Source organism: Lepidochelys olivacea (genome assembly GCF_965140295.1).
Source record: "Lepidochelys olivacea isolate rLepOli2 genome assembly, chromosome: 2".
Classification (NCBI taxonomy): Eukaryota; Metazoa; Chordata; order Testudines; family Cheloniidae; genus Lepidochelys; species Lepidochelys olivacea.
Window position 1 is genome coordinate 194420001 of NC_140412.1, and position 17284 is coordinate 194437284.

The following is a 17284-nucleotide window of genomic DNA, read 5'->3' on the forward strand; positions in this document are numbered from 1 at the left end:
TTGCCTATGCCATATAAGAGTACTACCAACTGTAAAAAGGTCTGCTTAGATCCCTGCATTCTTTAATACTGAATCCCCTTTTCATCTGGGCAACCCTGTGCCCTCAGTCATTACTATTTAAACTCAAAATAAATAAAGGACCAAAATAAATTGGCATGAATATCTCTAAAGGAACACTAGATGGCAGTGAAAAGATCTAAGATACACCCTTGAATATATTTATTATCAAAAGAAATGTAATATAATCCTAGTGAACAATCAGCATTATTATTTTGATTGTCATTTTTGCCCTTGGTGATATGGCCCCTGAAATTTGCTTCAATGGGCAACAACTTGTTCATGAAATTAAATTAACTGATGCTAATTTTGACTCACCTATACAAATCTTCCCCAAATTTGAGGAGGCCAAACTTCTTTTTCAGGTGATCATTTAAAAAAAACAATCTATCTTCCTCTTATATGAAAAAGATTGTTAAATCATCTAACTTCTATAAATTCATATTAAATCCAAGATTTAATGGATGTTCTGAGTATAGTACATGCACCCTATATACATTACACACACACTTGTTTCGGCTTTATTTTAACTGAATCACCCAATGTTATAAAATAGTAATTTAAAAACAGTCCTCATTATTATTATGATTATTAAATCTTTATATTGCACTAGCATCTAGAAGACTCAACCATGCAATGTACAAATACATAGTGAGTGACGGTCACTCTTTCAATGTTACAACCTTGCATAAAATCTCCATATAAAGTGATTGTTTTTCTTTTACCTGTGTTCAATTTTCTCGAGTTTTAATGTTACCCACAGGCGGCTTGGTCTCTGTTCTTTCCTCCATCCTCAGCCTCACAGTTACTATTTGTCTCTATAATCAAAAATGGGGGGGGGGGGGGAGATTTCTTCCCTACTCCTAGCTAGCGGTGCCTTGTAACTTTGCTATGGCCCTGATCTGCATCATTAAAGTTAATGAGAGCCTTGCCACTGCCTTCTGTGAGCACAGGATCTAGCCGTACGTACTAACTCAAGAATTAAAAATGAAAAACACAAGCTAGTAGGTCTCATACACACAAAGAACCCTAAATACCACATTTATTTTTATCCACTTTAAAGTAAAGAAAATCTATTTTTGCCTTTTCAAGTAGAAATGTCATATACATTAGCACGTTTCTTATATCCTTGACAGGAGTTTTATTTCTACTTTACTGGCATTTGAAATAAAGGGGAAAATATTCTTCTCATAAAACATTATTTTTGAGGTATTTCAGTTAGCAAGATATCCCAAAGGATTTCACAACACTCATGGTTTGCCAGTGGTATTCAACAACATTTCAGTTTGAAAATATTAGTATCAGTAAGACATATTTTCTATTGCCCATAATTGTCCACTGGGGTGGAAAACCAACAACCCTGAACACCAGTGGTCTAGCTTTCCAGCACAGGGTATGAACATTTAAATATTTTGTTTTGTTCCATACAAAAAGTATCTGAAAACATGCACATTTTATGTTTTAAAACAGGACTTTGCAGTTTGATTTCTTATGAAAACGACATTTGCAACTGAATTACAAGTAACTCATAAATAGAAACAATATGTTAATTGAAATCACCAGTGGCTTTGATTAACCTTCCTTAACATTCAGAATTAGTAATGTTGTAGAATTATTTTACATATGTATGTCACTGAACCATATAATTGTACAATTTCCATAAACTGCATTTTTCTATTTACCTGCCTAAATTTTAAAACTTTCATTACATTTGCAAGCATAGATGTTTCTTGACTCAGATACCTGCTATACTAAGAGCCAAACCTTTAACTTCCTAAAAATTGTTTCTTCACTAAGTATGAACAGTGGAAACACATAACTGCTACTTTTAGATCATTTTCCATATTTAACTTGTCAAATCCAAATCAAACTAAGCTTAATACAAATAAGAATGAGGTACAAATTTAACCAGCAAACTGCACAGATATATAATTCTTTCCTACTTTTAAGTCAGAAAATTGACAAATTAGTCATTTTCAGATATTTAAACCCAGTCCCAAACCATTTTTATGTCATTTAAACAAATAAACAAACATACAACCTGAGTGTCACAGGGTGGCACTGAAGCTTTAGAGGAAAGAGACACCTGTAACTGGTCAGCTGACCTCCAGCTGGGCTCCAGAAGGCTCCTGGGCAGTCACAAGAGTATCAGAGAAAGCAGACATGGAGCTCTCTCTGCCTACTCCTTACTGATAGCCAGAAGCTAGGAGGCCTTGGAACTGGAAGCAGGAGAAATTCCCTAGGAGTGGCTGCCAGAATCCCCTGGTAGGGAAGGCAGTAGGAACCTTCTGGGGAAAAAGCTCAATTAACAGAGCATGGGAGAATCCTGCGATAGGCCCTAAAGCAGTAGGAGGTGAGAGAGGCAAAGGGGAAAATCCCCTGGGAGCTATAGCCTCAGATGGGCTGAAGAACTGTGTGTGTTGGGGGGGAGGGGGTTGCCTATGTTTGAAAAATGAAACTACCAGAAAAAGAAACTATGGGGTGGCAGTAGGTCCTTCATAGAAGGGGGCAAGCAAGAGCCTTGCATTGTGAGAATATGTACACTGACCTCCCACCCCCCATGTCACAGAAAACAATGGGATCAGCAAGAAAAGCAAATACTAAGATACCAATGCTGGGGGAAGAAATTGTAAAAGGATGGTGCTCCCCAATTCCCTCCAGAAATGGTCACAATGATTCTCAATTATGAGGGAGCAGATAGAGCAATAATACAGAAAGAACTTGTACTGATATTGAGAGGAAGAAGCTGGTACAATTCCATAATTATACGCTACAAGCGTTGTTCTTGTATCTGAAAAGTGACAGTGGCAACTTGTTAATACACATTTACAGCTGAAAAACTTGGCTTCTACTTAGGCTATGTCTTCTCTACCACGGAAAGTCAACCTAAGTTACGCTACTCCAGCTATGTGAATAATGTAGCTGGAGTCGACATAGCTTAGGTTGACTTACTGCAGTGTCTGCACAGTGCTGGATCGATGGGTGACGCTCTCCCATTGACTTACCTTATTTCTCTCGTTCCCGGTGGAGTACTGGAGTTGACCAGAGAGTGCTCTCCCATCAATTTAGCAGGTCTACACTCGACACACTAAATCGACCCCCAGTGCATCCATCACAGCAGCGTCGATCCCGCAGTAGTGTAGACATAGTCTATATATAGGGCTTTATTCACCTCTGTGTTACTCCAGTTTTGCACTGGTGTAATACCATTAACATCAATGGAATTACACAGGTGTAAAACTGAAGTAGTGTTGAATAAGGCCTACTATGGTTCTCAGTTTTTTCTGTTTCTTTCCTTTGTACATTTGATAGAAAGGAGAGGTTACTCACTTTCTGCAGTAACTGGAATTCTTCAAAATGAGAGCCCCTATTAGTGCTCCACTTCATGTATACATGTGTCCCATGTGCCTGTGACTGGAGATTTTCAGTAGCAGTGCCCGTTTGGCCTGTGCACATGCTATAGACATCCTTGTGCCTCATCCTGATGATATATAGAGTCGCACAGGCAATCCACCCTCACTTCCTTCTCTACTGCGAAGTCTTGTGAGATAAAACTGAGAAGCAGAGGGGAAGGAAGACAGATACTAGAGCGCCCATAGGGACACACGGCTTGACATACTCTAGTTACTCCACAAAGCAAGTAACCTCTTTTTCTTCTTCAAAAAGTGTCCATTTTGCTGGTCCACTTCAGATGACTCCCAAGCAATAACCCAAGAAGAAGGAGGGAGCTTCAGGGTCAGATCTAACACTGAAGACTGAACTGTATTGCCAACCGCGGCACCTAACCTGGAAGCATGAACCACAGCATAGTGTTTGGAAAAGTATATTGACACCCAGGTTGTAGCTCTGCAAATTTTAAAAACCGGAACATTTTTCAATAATGCCACAGAAGTAGACTAGGACCTAGTAGAATGGGCTAGTACTCTTAAAAGGGATTGAATGTAGGCAGCCTCATAACAAGAGATAATACACCCTGAGATCCATCTTGAGAGTCTTTGAGTAGAGATGCGGACCCTTAGGATATGTCCACAAATGAAACAAAGTCTGGGAGACTTTTGTAAATGGTTTGGTTCAAAGACTGATATCCAAGATATGGAAGGCAGCTTCCTCCCTGTTCTGGTGTGGCTTTGGGAGAAAAAAAAAACAGAAGATGAATAACCTGGTTATAATACATAGCATAAAATTCAGAAGATACTTTAGGTAGAAATTTAGGGTGTGGTTGTAATGAAACTTTGCCCTTGAAAAATACTGTAAAGGGATGATCTACCATTAAAGTCACCATTTCTCTGACTCTTCAGGCAGAGATGATGGCCACCAAGAAAGCCATCTTCATAGAGAAGTGCAGTAAAGAACAGATTCAAAAAGAGGCTTCATAAAGCAGTTAAAGATTAGTCTTAAAACCCACACAGGGGCAGGCTGTCTAATCTATGAGAACAGAACCATCAACCCCTTGATGAATCTTGTTGTCATTGGTTGGCAAATACTGAGAATCCCTCTACAGATGAATGAAAAACTGTGATAGCCACCAAGTGTAAACCTTGATAGAACTCACAGAAAAACCCAACTTTTTAAAAAAAAAATTCTAGCAGGTAATTGAAAACAGTGGAAAGAGAAGAGTGAACAAGCAAAAACTGTTACCATTTACGCTAATGGTGAATTCTCTTCCATTTTTGAAGGAAAGCATTTTATGTAGATACTGTTCTGCTGTTTAACAATGCCTGTTGTACTTATGCCAAACAGGAAGTTTCTATTCTTGAGACACATCAAAGAGCCAACCCTTTAGTCAAAGAATTCCCAGGTTGGGATGAAGAGTTTGAGTGGAGTCCTGAGACAGCATATGGGGAATGGAAGGAATTCTCAACACTGGACAGAAAGCAAGGCAGAACAGATAAGGGTACCAGACCTGTCACAGCCAGCTTGGTACAACTAAAATGATTCTGACTTTGTCTTGTTTTATCTTGTTCAACACTCTCAGGGTCAATGGTGTGAGAGGGTATGCACAGAGAAAGCCCTTCATCAGAGAGGCCAGTCCTCCATCTCCGTCCTAGAGAGAATGAGGAGAGGCCAGTCCTCCATCTCGTCCTCTTCTAGCTTTAGCCCACCTGTAGGGGTCAGCTCTTTGAGTCCTCCTTCTCCATTCCAGTCTGTCTTGAAGTAGTGCCTTAGAAACTCTGCAGCTAATCAAATCCTTTTGTATGACATCCATCTCTCTAGTTTTGGGTCTTCCAACCCTTCTCTTACCCTCCACTTCCAACTTTAACATCCTGTTTCCTATATATTCTTCTGATCTTATTTTCACATCCCCAAACAATCTAAGCCTGGATCCCCCTGTCTCTTCTATAATTGGAACCACCTTCACACTTCCCCTAATTCATTTGTTCTGAACATGGTCCATCTTAACATCTTCATTCCTATTGTATTCAAGATCTGCTCCTGTCTCTTTCTCAGTGCCCAGCATTCAGAGCCATACAAAAGTAAAGACCTAATTACTATCTTGTAGATCTTACTTTTCAATTTAATAGGCATTCTCCTACAGCAGATCACTCTGCTCACTTCTCTCCATTTAGCCCATGCCTTTCCTGTTCTGCCTATATGTTCATCACTGAGCTCACTATCATCCTGCACTATCGAACCTAGGTATTTGAACTTCTGTACCTTTAGTAGTAGCTGGCCCTTCATACTTACAATCTGCTTGTATTCCTGCAAAGCACCATCAAATCTACAGATTAGTTTTATTTCATACCATTTCTTTCATGTATATCCCTCTCTCTCTCTCTCTCTCTCTAAATCTTCTTCCATTTTCTCTTTGCTCTCCCCCACAAGCGCTACATGACATGCGAAAAACATACACCAGGATGCCACTTTCTGGATGTCTTCTGTGAGTGCATCAAGAATCCACGTGAACAAAAAGGGCTTTAGTGCCAAGCCTTGGTGTGCTCCAACTCCTACTAGAAACTGTTCCATTTCTCCACATGGCCTCCTAACTGTGGTAACAGCACCCCAGTACACGTCCAGGATGAGTCTGATGTAGTCTTCAAATATCAGTTTCATTCTCATACACTACCCAATGACTTCTCTCAGAAAATGGTTATATGCCTTCTCAAAATCGATAAATACTACGTGTAGGGGTTTCCTCTTTTCTCTATTTTTTTTTTCACAAGCAAAGATAGGCAAGTCAACAATGGATGCTAACACAAATATAAACTGACGGTCACTGACCTTTACTTCTCTCTGTAGTTTTATTCATTACTTTCTCCCATATCTTCAGTATGTTGGTCATGAGTTTAATGCTGTGGTAATTACCATAGTCTTGTATGGCTCCTTTTCTCTTAAATATTGGTACTAATGTGCTTTTTCTCAAGGCATCAGTTATCTTCCCAGACCTCATGATGAAATTAAATAGTTGTGTCAATATATTAAGCCAAGCACCTCCATTCCTCTGCTGGTATGCCATAGAGGCTGAGAGTTTTCTAATTTTTCATATTACTCAATACTTCTGCAACAACTTATTCTAAGACAGGTGCTACCAGACCCACGTTTGGTTTTATTCAGACGGCATGGTTCTTCTGGATTATCTTCGTTCACAAACCTTTCAAAGTAATTTCTCCACTGTTCCTTAATCTGAAGGACCCAGTCTTCCTCTCAAAAATAACTGGTGGCAACGTGGTCCACTTCTGGAAACCCCCAGGTCAGAGATCATCAACTGTGGTGTTTTGTATGCCTGGAAGGTAAGAGGTTGAAATGAGGATGTGACTGGCTACACCAGTTCCATAGATTCATTTCTTTGGCTCAAAGAGAGAGAGATCTCACCCCACCCAACAACTGATGTATAATAAGCAAGCTACATTGTCTGTCATGACTTTGATGGATTTGACCCTGCTTAACTAAAGGAAGTGGATGTAGCCATTCCTAACTGCTCTCAGTTCCAGGAGGTTGATGTGCATAAAGCACTCTTGGACAGAACATCTGCCCTGAATGGTGTGTCCCACTACATGCACTCCCCATCCCAGGCAGGATATAGCCAATTTGTAGTAATGGTAGGGGGAGGTTGGGTGAAAGGGACTCCTGCGCAGACTCTGTAAGGGTCTTTCTACCAATTCTAGTACTCAGCAAGGGACAGACACTGCCTTATCTAGACTGTGCTTGTTTGGGATATAAACTATTCTGAGCCATCCTTAGAAGCAGCAAAGATGTAACCTGGCATGTTATCTTACAAAAGTACAAGGCGCCAGATGTCCTAGCAGTTGAAGACAACTTTTTCCCAACATCTGGGGGCTTATTTGAACCGTGGAAATGAGGTCTGTTAGAGTCATAAATCTGTCCACAGGAAGGTAAGCTCTGGCTGTTATAGCACCCAGAGGGGCTCCTATGAAGTCTATCTGTCAGTGATTACTCCATGTCAACGTAGGTTGGTGGCTACCACTGGCATAATCTTTGAGGCATGATCCTCTGGGGCAGAGGAGAGGCTGAAGGGAAGCACTCAATGCTAGAAGTGATCCTGGCTGACTGTAAAACGAAGAAACCTCTGGTGTGTGGGTGAATTGAGACATGAAAATACGTGTCCTGAAGATAGAGGGCTGCAAACCAATCCACAGATGCCAATGATGAAATTATAGCTGCTAGAATCACATCCTGAATTTCCATGATTTCACAAAGGTGTTTAGGAATCTGAGATCTAATATCGGTTCCCATCCCACATCCTTTTTGGGGACCAGAAAATACTTGGAATGGAATCCCTTCCCCCGGGCTAGACTGGAACTGTTTCTATGGCCCCCCCATACATACAAGAGAGATGACTTTCTGTCTCAGCAAGTGTTCATGAGGTGTATCCCTGAAAACAGTGGGGAGGAGGGATGGAGGTAAAGGAATGGAGTAATCCGATGTTATGCCTCCAAAACCCATTTATCAGATGTAATCAGATCCCATGCAGGCTGAAAATGGGGGAGAGAGAGAGAGAGAGTCCAAAGGGAGGGAAGTGGGTGGAATGGTACAGATGAAGCTTCCTGCAGAAGGGATGCTCCAGACATTGAACCAAATTGTCAAAGTTGACATTTGGACAAAGAGGATGGATGGATGGATGGATGGATGATAGCAGTTGCCATAGGCAGTCTGTTCTTGTGATATCTCGGCCTCTTTTAGGAGGTCAGAAGGCCTGTGGTAATTGGAGAACTGAACCAGGTGGGATCTCTACACCATTTGTGACCTGCTAAATTTTCTTTTGTTTGCAGGCATGTATATGTCAAGGGACTGAGTGCAGCCCTGGAATCTTTCAAGGTATGGAGAAATTTGTCCACGGACTAAGAGAAGAGAGTAAATTCATAGAAAAGAAGGTATTTTATGGCATTTTAGACCTCCATAGGAAAGCCAAACAGCTGTAGCCAAGAAGCTTTATGCAGTACAGATGGCGTACAGCAGTACAGATGGAAGGGGGGACACAGTGTTGGCTGCATCTTGGGAGGCTTACAATAAAGTTCTTGCTAAGAGCTGACCTGCAGTTAAGATGGCCTTGAACTGCTCACACTGTTCCACAGAAAGCTGTTCAATTGTTGAATTTATCATAATTGTGTTGTTATACTTTGCAATTAGGGCTTGGTTATTGTGATCCAAAATTGCAGGGTCGCTGAAGAGTAGCTCTTATGACCAAATAGGTTCAGTCACTTTTGGTCTTTAGTGGAAGGTGTAGACTACATATGATGATGTCTGCCATGCTCATTGACAGCCTCCAAAACTAAAGAATTTGATGGAGGGTGGGAGAACAAAAAATACAGATTTTTTTATCAGGACGTACTACTTCTTATCAGCCTGTTTGCAAGTAGACGGTGTAGTGAAATGAGTTTGCCATATGTTCTTGAAAGAATCCAGTCAGGCTTCATTCACTGGCAGTCACTCAAACAGAGTCTGTAGAATGTCCAAAAGTTTATGTTGAAATCCTGGACCTCCTCTATCAGAATTTGTAATGAATCAGCAATATATTTCATCAGCTCCTGAAACTGCTTGAAAACATCAGTTATAGAAGATGGGGGAGGCATTACAGTCTTATCTCATGACAATGATGAAATGTTAGTTTGTGTTGTCATCTCCTTATCTACTCTAGTCTCATGTTCCTCAACAAACTCCTACTGAGGTTGGGGCTGTTGAGGAGGAAGTGATGGAGCAGGACAGTATCTCCCTCAATGATCTCCTCAGCAGGAGATAGGGGGTCTTGAGAACTGCTGGCAACAGGCAGCCCATGGATGCCACTATGACCACTGAGGTGGACCACAAGGCACAGAAGGAAACATCCAGGATTGGTCATGTCAGTAAGGGACACAGTTGTTTCTCCCTTGGAATTTCCCTACAATATAGGCAATTAAAGGATTATTATTACCATTGTACTTATGGATCCACCTCTGGCTTTCTTTATAAACCCATGTTTTTAAAGGGCTAATATCTTGGTAATTTAAAAATCACATGGAGCTGAAATTTGGCACAAAATCTGTAAGGATTCATTTTTTTTCAACAGCAAATGAAGAAAAAACATTTTGATGATGATGTCACTATGCATCAAGCTACCTCAAACTGTTTTACCTAGAGGTTGACAGGACCCAACATCTCTTTGATTGGGGTATCCAGAAAGCGCAATAGGATGTAGTCAAGATCCTGCTGATAACCCCATATACTCATCAATCTTGGTTCTCTAGCATACTAGAACCAATACTGGAAACCACAACTCCAAGTTCAAAGTCTACCATCTATTGTTAGAATTGGGTTGTGATTCTTCACCTACACCAAAGTCTCTCAGGTTTACAGTTTTGCTTCTGGATTGTTGTGGGCACTGGATCTGCTGTGTTCTGCAGAAGTTCAAAGCCTTTACTGTAAACTAAGGAGGCCTCTGATAAGGAAGATCTGCTGCATGAAATGGAAGTGACTCCATCTGGAAAACTCAGAAAGGAGTATATCTAAGATGGTTCTCAATCCCTTTGATTATCTGCAGCACTTAAAACAGTTAAAAGGTTAATTTTGAGCCTTATTAACTAGCTAACATTACTGCTTTTCAACCTCTGGTCAATGGATTTTCAGTTTGTTTCCCCTAGAGAAACAATGTCTAAAAGGGTAACTTCATATATTTTCCAATGTATGACCCACCTCATCACAGATCTAAAGTGGATTTTATGAAGTTTACTGGGGCTATGGTTGGACCCTTAGTATTATACCATCTCACCATTATACCATGTGAAGATGGCATTCCTTATAACTATGTCAGCCTAGAAATTAGTGAGATCTAGTTCCTGATACCTGATCCTTTATACCACATTCTATAAGGATATGGTAAGATAGTCCTGCAGTCTCATCCCAAATTCCTATCTATGGTGATCTCTAATGTTCATCTTAAGACAAACCATTAGGTGTCTCCATTTTTTCCCAAACCACATTCATAAACTTGGAAGGTCAGGCTTCATACTTATAGATGTCATACTATTCATTATTACTAATATGGCTAATCCAATCCACAAATCCCTGGAGTTTTTGTGATCCAGAGATAAGATCAAAGATGGGTCCATCTTCCACACAAAAGCTGCCTAAATGGATTCCTAACATTTGTCTGCTTCAGCCTGGCAGATGTTCACCTGTCTGTAGAGATTAGGGCACATTTCTTTCGGTCTAAGGTAGACTTCACAGCATGGCTTCACAGCATCTTCATTAATGAATTATTCAAGGATGCTACTTGGAGTTGTATACACACCTTTATGCAACCATAATTCCTCCATTTGGCTCCTTCTTGGGGGGGGGGGAAAGTAGTACTGCAATCAGTTTTCAACTAACACTCTTCACACCTCCTAGACTAGTGATCAACAGTGGAAATCCATATGGGCAATTTTCAAAGAAAGACAAATGTTACCTAACATAGTAACTACAGTTCTTCAAGATGATTGTTCCTATGAATCCACAAACCCCACCCACTTACCAAACTTCTTCAGAGTCACTTCTCAGGTATTACCACATTAATGTAAGAAACAAGAGGGAGTTTGAGTCCAGTCCCCTTTTGTATTTGTGGGTTTCTGCACAAAAGGAGAAGATGGCTATGCACTTGGACCCAATGGGCATTTGCAGGCTAGAAATTTCCAGGCTTTCACACCCAGGGCACATTTCCCCAAAGAGTGTGGATATGTGATATGGGCACTCCACCTTGGATGTAGCTGTGACACTCGGAATACCTTTCTGAGACCTGAAGAAGAGCTCTGTGTAAGCTCAAAAGCTTGTCTCTTTCATCAACAGAAGTTGGTTAAATAAAAGATATTACCTCACCCACCTTGCCCAGAGAACTACAGTTATTATGGCAAGTAACTGTTTTAAAGATGTGTTAGGGGATGGCTGATTTTATCCTGCTTGAAGGTATTTACTTTTAATCATTTGTTTGAAAAGTGCACTTGCAGCACTCATTCAGCATCTATCCACAAGTGAAAGAAAAGAAAGACTTTCAATAATTCTGCTGCTGACTGCTAGTTCAAACCATGTTGCCATGGAAGCAGATGTTGGATTGATGAAAATGGGTCAGCTGCTTTAAAATCACAGTTTCAACACTTTGGAAACGTTGGATATTTTAATTCCTTTACTCTGATTTTGCTGATACCATGTTTGTTCCCATAGAAACAGCAGAAAGCGGCATAGTTAGTGGTTTTTAATGTAAAACACTCTTTTTCTTTTCATAAGTATATAAGGGTTTGGTACAGAATGCTTACAATGGCGTCATGCAACTCTGCCTTTAGTATTGAATACTGTCAGATGTTACTATATAAACAAATGAGTTCAATTTCAAGAATATTTGTTATTCTACTAAAATAAAAACACCTTTTGGGGAAAATAAGAAAGATGTATTTTCTGGTTGCTTGGCTCTAACCAAAAAGTACAATTTCTTTAGTTTTTAATTAAATTTGATTTTATCAAAGAAAGGTAGAACTGTTTAGCCAGATTCTCATTTACAACATATACAAAAACTTTGTTTAGTGACAGTTAAGGTTGAGTCAGGACAACTCAAAATCTGAAAAGCACAGAAATAACAAATTAAGGGAGAAGTCTCTTGCACTCCTTTCATATTGCCCGCCGCAGTGGTAATAACACTCCAAATGCCATTAGGCTTTCACTTAGCGTCTGTTGGAGATGGAAAGAGCAATATATACTCCAACTTTATCAATCACTCTAGCGCAAAACTTTAACACAATGACCTCAGATTCTTTTTTAACAACAGATAGGCACATCTGACACATTGGGGACATTTTTCTGCCTTAATGTTGCTGAGGTCCCTATTAAGATTTTCTGCTAGAGTGTGAATTTGATGGGTGCTAGTCCTTGACTGCTTTTTAGAAAGAGTTCATGGATTTAGTCAATAATAAGGATGATAAGCAATGTTCCCTCTAATTTTTTACAGGCTGTGTGTGCAAAAAATTTCTTCTGTGCAAATTTTCGACAGGTCGTGTGCGCAAAAAATTTCTTCTGTGCAAACTGTTGTGCTTCTGTGCAAATTTTTGTGCGTGCGGTGTTTTGCTGTGTGCGCGGGGTTTAGGATCTGTGTGCACGCGCACATGCACACAGCTTAGAGGGAACAGTGATGATAAGGTATATGGGAATATAAACTTACAACAAAGGTGAGATAGGATCTCATAGTCTCCTTATTCCCAGCCCAAGAAATTTTCCCCTGGGTTCAGGAGTATTTGGCAGAAGACTCAGTCAGTCTCTCTCCCTTTCTCTCTCTCTTGCAGTCAATGAGCAGACATGTCACAACATAACTGCTAATTACAACCGGTTCAGTCTGGTGCATTTCTTTTCAATTATGAAGAAAGTTACATTGCCAGAGCAGTGTAAATTGTCTTATGTAAATGAAAAGTAAGCCCATGATGTGTGTCTGTTTCAATACAATTTTTAAAAAAATTAATTTACCAATATACACATCTTTGTGCCACAAATATTTTATACCAGCTGGAGAACAAGCTTTCTTTCAACTCCACTGTCTTCATATAACATTTCTCAATAACTTGTATTATAGAAAGTTTGCAAGATTATGTCCACTCTACCATTGCCTGATTGATATTGATAACTTTGGACTCAGAAGGCTGTAGAGTTCAAAACATATAAAATTTAAGTTTTTTCAAAAAAAAATGGACTACCAAAAAATGTGTTTTGGGAGACTGGAAACATTAAAAAAAGTTTTTAAACATCATTTTTAACATTTTTTTCCTTTCGCTCTTTTGTGGTGGGAGCTGGAGTTGACATAACTAACAAAAATCCACATAAACAATCATGAGTTGGTTTACTATGCTTTGTTTAAAACTTAAGAAAAAGTACATTCTTAACTTCTGAAAAAGGTTTTTAATTTTGTGATTTTCTTATTGTATTTCTCAGACAATTTCTAGTAATGCAATGTAAATCTAAGGGAACCATGGAACCAGTTTGCAGTGATACTTTCAACATTAATTTTAAAAACATACAGTTTCTGACAAGCTTTTAAATAGTACATCCTGATTTTTAAAAAATCCTAAAAAACAAAAAACAAGTATAATGGTTTTCATTCTCCTCTGTTTGTAAGGGTCCAACCACAATCATGCAATGTCCAAAAGCACTTTCAAAATTAGATATTCCCTGTTATCAAAGTCAAAGATCCTATTTTCTCAATTTGTAACAAATTGAGAACATAAATCAATAGTCTTACAATGATAAAGAATGCTATATGTTACACAACAAAGTAAAAAATAAGCACACTTTAACCTTCTCAAATCCTAAGTGACCATGTCTAATCATGGCTAGCCAGTTCAGGGAAACAAATCATGACTAGCCAGTTCTATAGAATGATTTCAATGTTAATTAAGTATAAAAAGATTGCACTATATGGTAATAATTTTATTTACATGCATTATTCCAACATCTTTGTTTGTATTAATAATTAAGTCTAAAACAAACAAACGCTAAAATCAATTTACAAGTACAATTACTCCATTATAAACTTAACAGCACAGAACCAAAATTTACATTTGTATATGAAAAGCAAGAAGAAATAACATTTTCTCTTAAAACAGTTGATCTGTCCTTTCCTGAATGGCTTTCTTCCCTCTGGGAATAAACTTTCCAATCTTAGGGCAAGTCTACACTACAACGCTACAACAGCGCTCTCCCATTAGCATAATTACTCCACCTCCACGAGAAGTGGAAGTTATGTCAGCTGGAGAGCATCTCCCATCAAATAGCACCAGCGTGGATAGCGCTTTGGTCGATATAACTTGCTTTGCTCAGGAGGATGTCTGTTCTTCACACCCCTGAGAGATGTAATTTACAACAACTTAAGCAGTAGTGTAGACCAGCCCTCAGTGTCTTCCTACTCCCCTTCCCACTATTTGCTCATCCAACATCAGCCTGCACTCTTGCCTTTTACACAATCTGGCCAATTCTAGGGTGGGACACTTTTCCTCTCCAGTCTTTTGCTATATGGAACATTCCTCTCTCTCTCTCCAGCCTCAATATCAAGTGACCATTTCTTTTCAAATCTTTCCCTTTCACTTACTCCTTTTAATTTTTCTCACCCTCTGTCATAATTTACATCTTATATACATTATATACCTGATTTACATCTTTTATAACATTTTTGGATAATTTGTCTGGATTTTCCTCAATAAAAATGGATTTACACAATCTGTAGACCCCATAAAAAGTCTTTATTGATCTGTTGAGGCCACAAACCCCAGTATGAGAGCATCTGACCCCAAGGAATAAAATACACTAAGGGCTGGTCTACACTACACAGTTACATCTACGTAAAGCAGTTATGTTGACCTAATTATGTCAGTGACTACACGACAGCCTTCCTCCTGCCGATGTAATGCCCTACTTCACCAACATAACAACTGCACCTCCACAAGAAGCGCAAGGCTTATGTCCATGTAGTTCAGGCGATGCATCCCTTACATCAGCTGCCTTGTCACTTTCATGGCAGGAGCCATGAAAGTGACAAGAAAGCTGGACAGTTAGAGCCCTGCTGCCCCCACTCCTCTGGAGAGCTGGGCGGCTTCGGACCCAGCTTCCAGCTGGGGTGAGAAGCCCGAGGCAGCCCTTTCTCCCCAACCTCCCACCAAGCAGGGCAGCCTTGTCAATTTCACAGCTCAGTGAGCAGTGAATTTGACAAGGCTGCAAGGCTTTCCGCTGCTCCACGCAGGGAACAGGGGCAGGGGGCGAGAAGCCCCAGGTGGCTTCCCTCCACTCTCGGCGGGGAATGGGGAGAGGATGGGGGAGGCAGCCTGGCGAGAGCCCAGGGGCCTGTGCGGAAGCCAGACTCCTGGCAGGGAGCTGCCAGCGGAGCTGAGAAACCGGGCTGTCAGCTCCCCACACTGCCCCTTTTAGGTCAGTGCAAGCGTTCCTGGTGAGGACACAGTCCACCGACCCAAGGAGGGTAGTGTGAACATGCACCACATCAGTAATTACTGAGGTGGCTGCAAGTTGACCTAATATAGCTCAATTAGGGTATGTCTACACTAAGTTTATTCTTGTGTTAGTACTATTAAATCCTTCTTGAAATATATAATGCAACATACACATAATATTTCAGACTATGTGGCAGAGCATAGGTGCAACATCCATAGTAGATGAAAGCACCAAGAATAAAAATTTAATCTAAGAGTAAAACAATGAAAAACCCATTCTGATGCTAGAATTTCCATTTCCTGGTAAATGAAAGAAAAAGATATGACAAATGAGATATTAGAAATTCCAAGTGATGTAAATGCCATTTGCTACTAAAAACATGTAGATATTTAAATCTCATACTTACCTCCGCCAATACCACAATCAAAATAAGATCTGTTTTTGAATCTGGAAAAAGTGCATTTACTTGTGGAGACAGTCCAATCAGTGCACAGTTAGTAACTACTGATATAACACTCATAGTTTCAAAAGCCAACTGAAATAAAACAAAAATAGAATATAATTAGTATCAATATGTCTACTTCCTCCAGTCCTCTTGCTCCTCTTGGGACAAGGTTTCTCCCACATGTACAAGTTCTGACACACCCAACATTTTTACCCTCCTTTTTCTTTTGCATTACACTTCTACCGGATGAAAAGTTGAACAGATTCTATCAGGAACCTGTCAACATCTCCTCTTAAATGCATAAGCAGGGTCCACAACAAGGCTTACACCATCACAAAACCCATCATTAGCACCCTCCAAACCGTACCTCTACAGCAGTGGTTCTTAACCTGGGGTGCACACACGCCCTGGGAGTGCAAGATGCCCTTTCTGGGGGTGCGAGACATGCCAGATTTGTTTAGAAGGTAAATCATCGAAAACACAAATTAAGCACAGGCACGTAAATACAACTACTTTGTTTCATCAAACCTATGTATTTATTAACATTATACATTTTTTAACAATTACTGTAATACACAAACAAAAAAATATATCAAGTTTTAAAGAACTGACCTACTTCAATGATTTTTGATAAGGGGTGCGAGAACATATTTTGATTTTTGATAAGGGGTGTGAGAACATATTTTGAGAACCAAAGGGGTGCAGGCTGCAGTAAAAGGTTAAGAACCACTGCTCTACAGCTATGGTTGGCTCTTCTTTGTGTTTGCTGGGGAAAATTCAAGCACTGTTCGTCACAATATGATGAACATTTCATAGGCCCTGAAAGTTGTTTTGGGACCATTTACATCTCACAAGCTAGATTTGCAGGATATGAAATCATCTCCCTGAAAATCAGAATTAACTCAAATGGCATCCCTATCTTTAGTACTTCCATCTAACCCAGAACATGAGCATGGAAACAGTGGCACATACTCCTACAGACCAGCCGCCCGACTGACTGGTGTACAGTGTGTTCCTAAGGGAAAGCCACCTCCGACGTAATCAGTGTCAAAGAGCGAAGTTTTCATCAGGGGTATTTTAGCATTTAAATCTGACTTTAAAAAGAAATTTTCTGGTGTCCTGTGCTGAGGTTTTGACTGCATCTTCAATATTAAGTATTGGAATATTAAGTATATGAAAACTCCAGGGAAATTCAGAATAAGATTTTTAAACAACTCGTTCTGCCAGCCAAAACTTGTTGGAATAAAATGAGCCATGTTTTCAAACGTAAATACACAGAATTTTATGCTTTCATCTGTACATCAAGCATTTACATGTGCACGCCAGCAAGGTGACTGACTTGTTAGGTGCATGTTCACAGGCAGCTGATTTACACGGACATAAATGGATGTGAATGTT

At 39.9% G+C, this 17284-nt stretch overlaps 1 protein-coding gene across 3 annotated transcripts in view; it reads right to left on the reverse strand.

Annotated features, from left to right (window-relative positions):
• ANO10 (anoctamin 10) overlaps positions 1-17284 on the reverse strand; it is a 255793-nt gene that overhangs the window by 168007 nt on the left and 70502 nt on the right. For all 3 annotated transcript variants that reach the window (XM_084618258.1, XM_084618259.1, XM_084618260.1), the window contains exon 11: positions 15848-15976. In XM_084618258.1, the coding sequence (XP_084474384.1) occupies positions 15848-15976 (129 nt within the window). The remainder of the gene's footprint in view (positions 1-15847; positions 15977-17284) is intronic.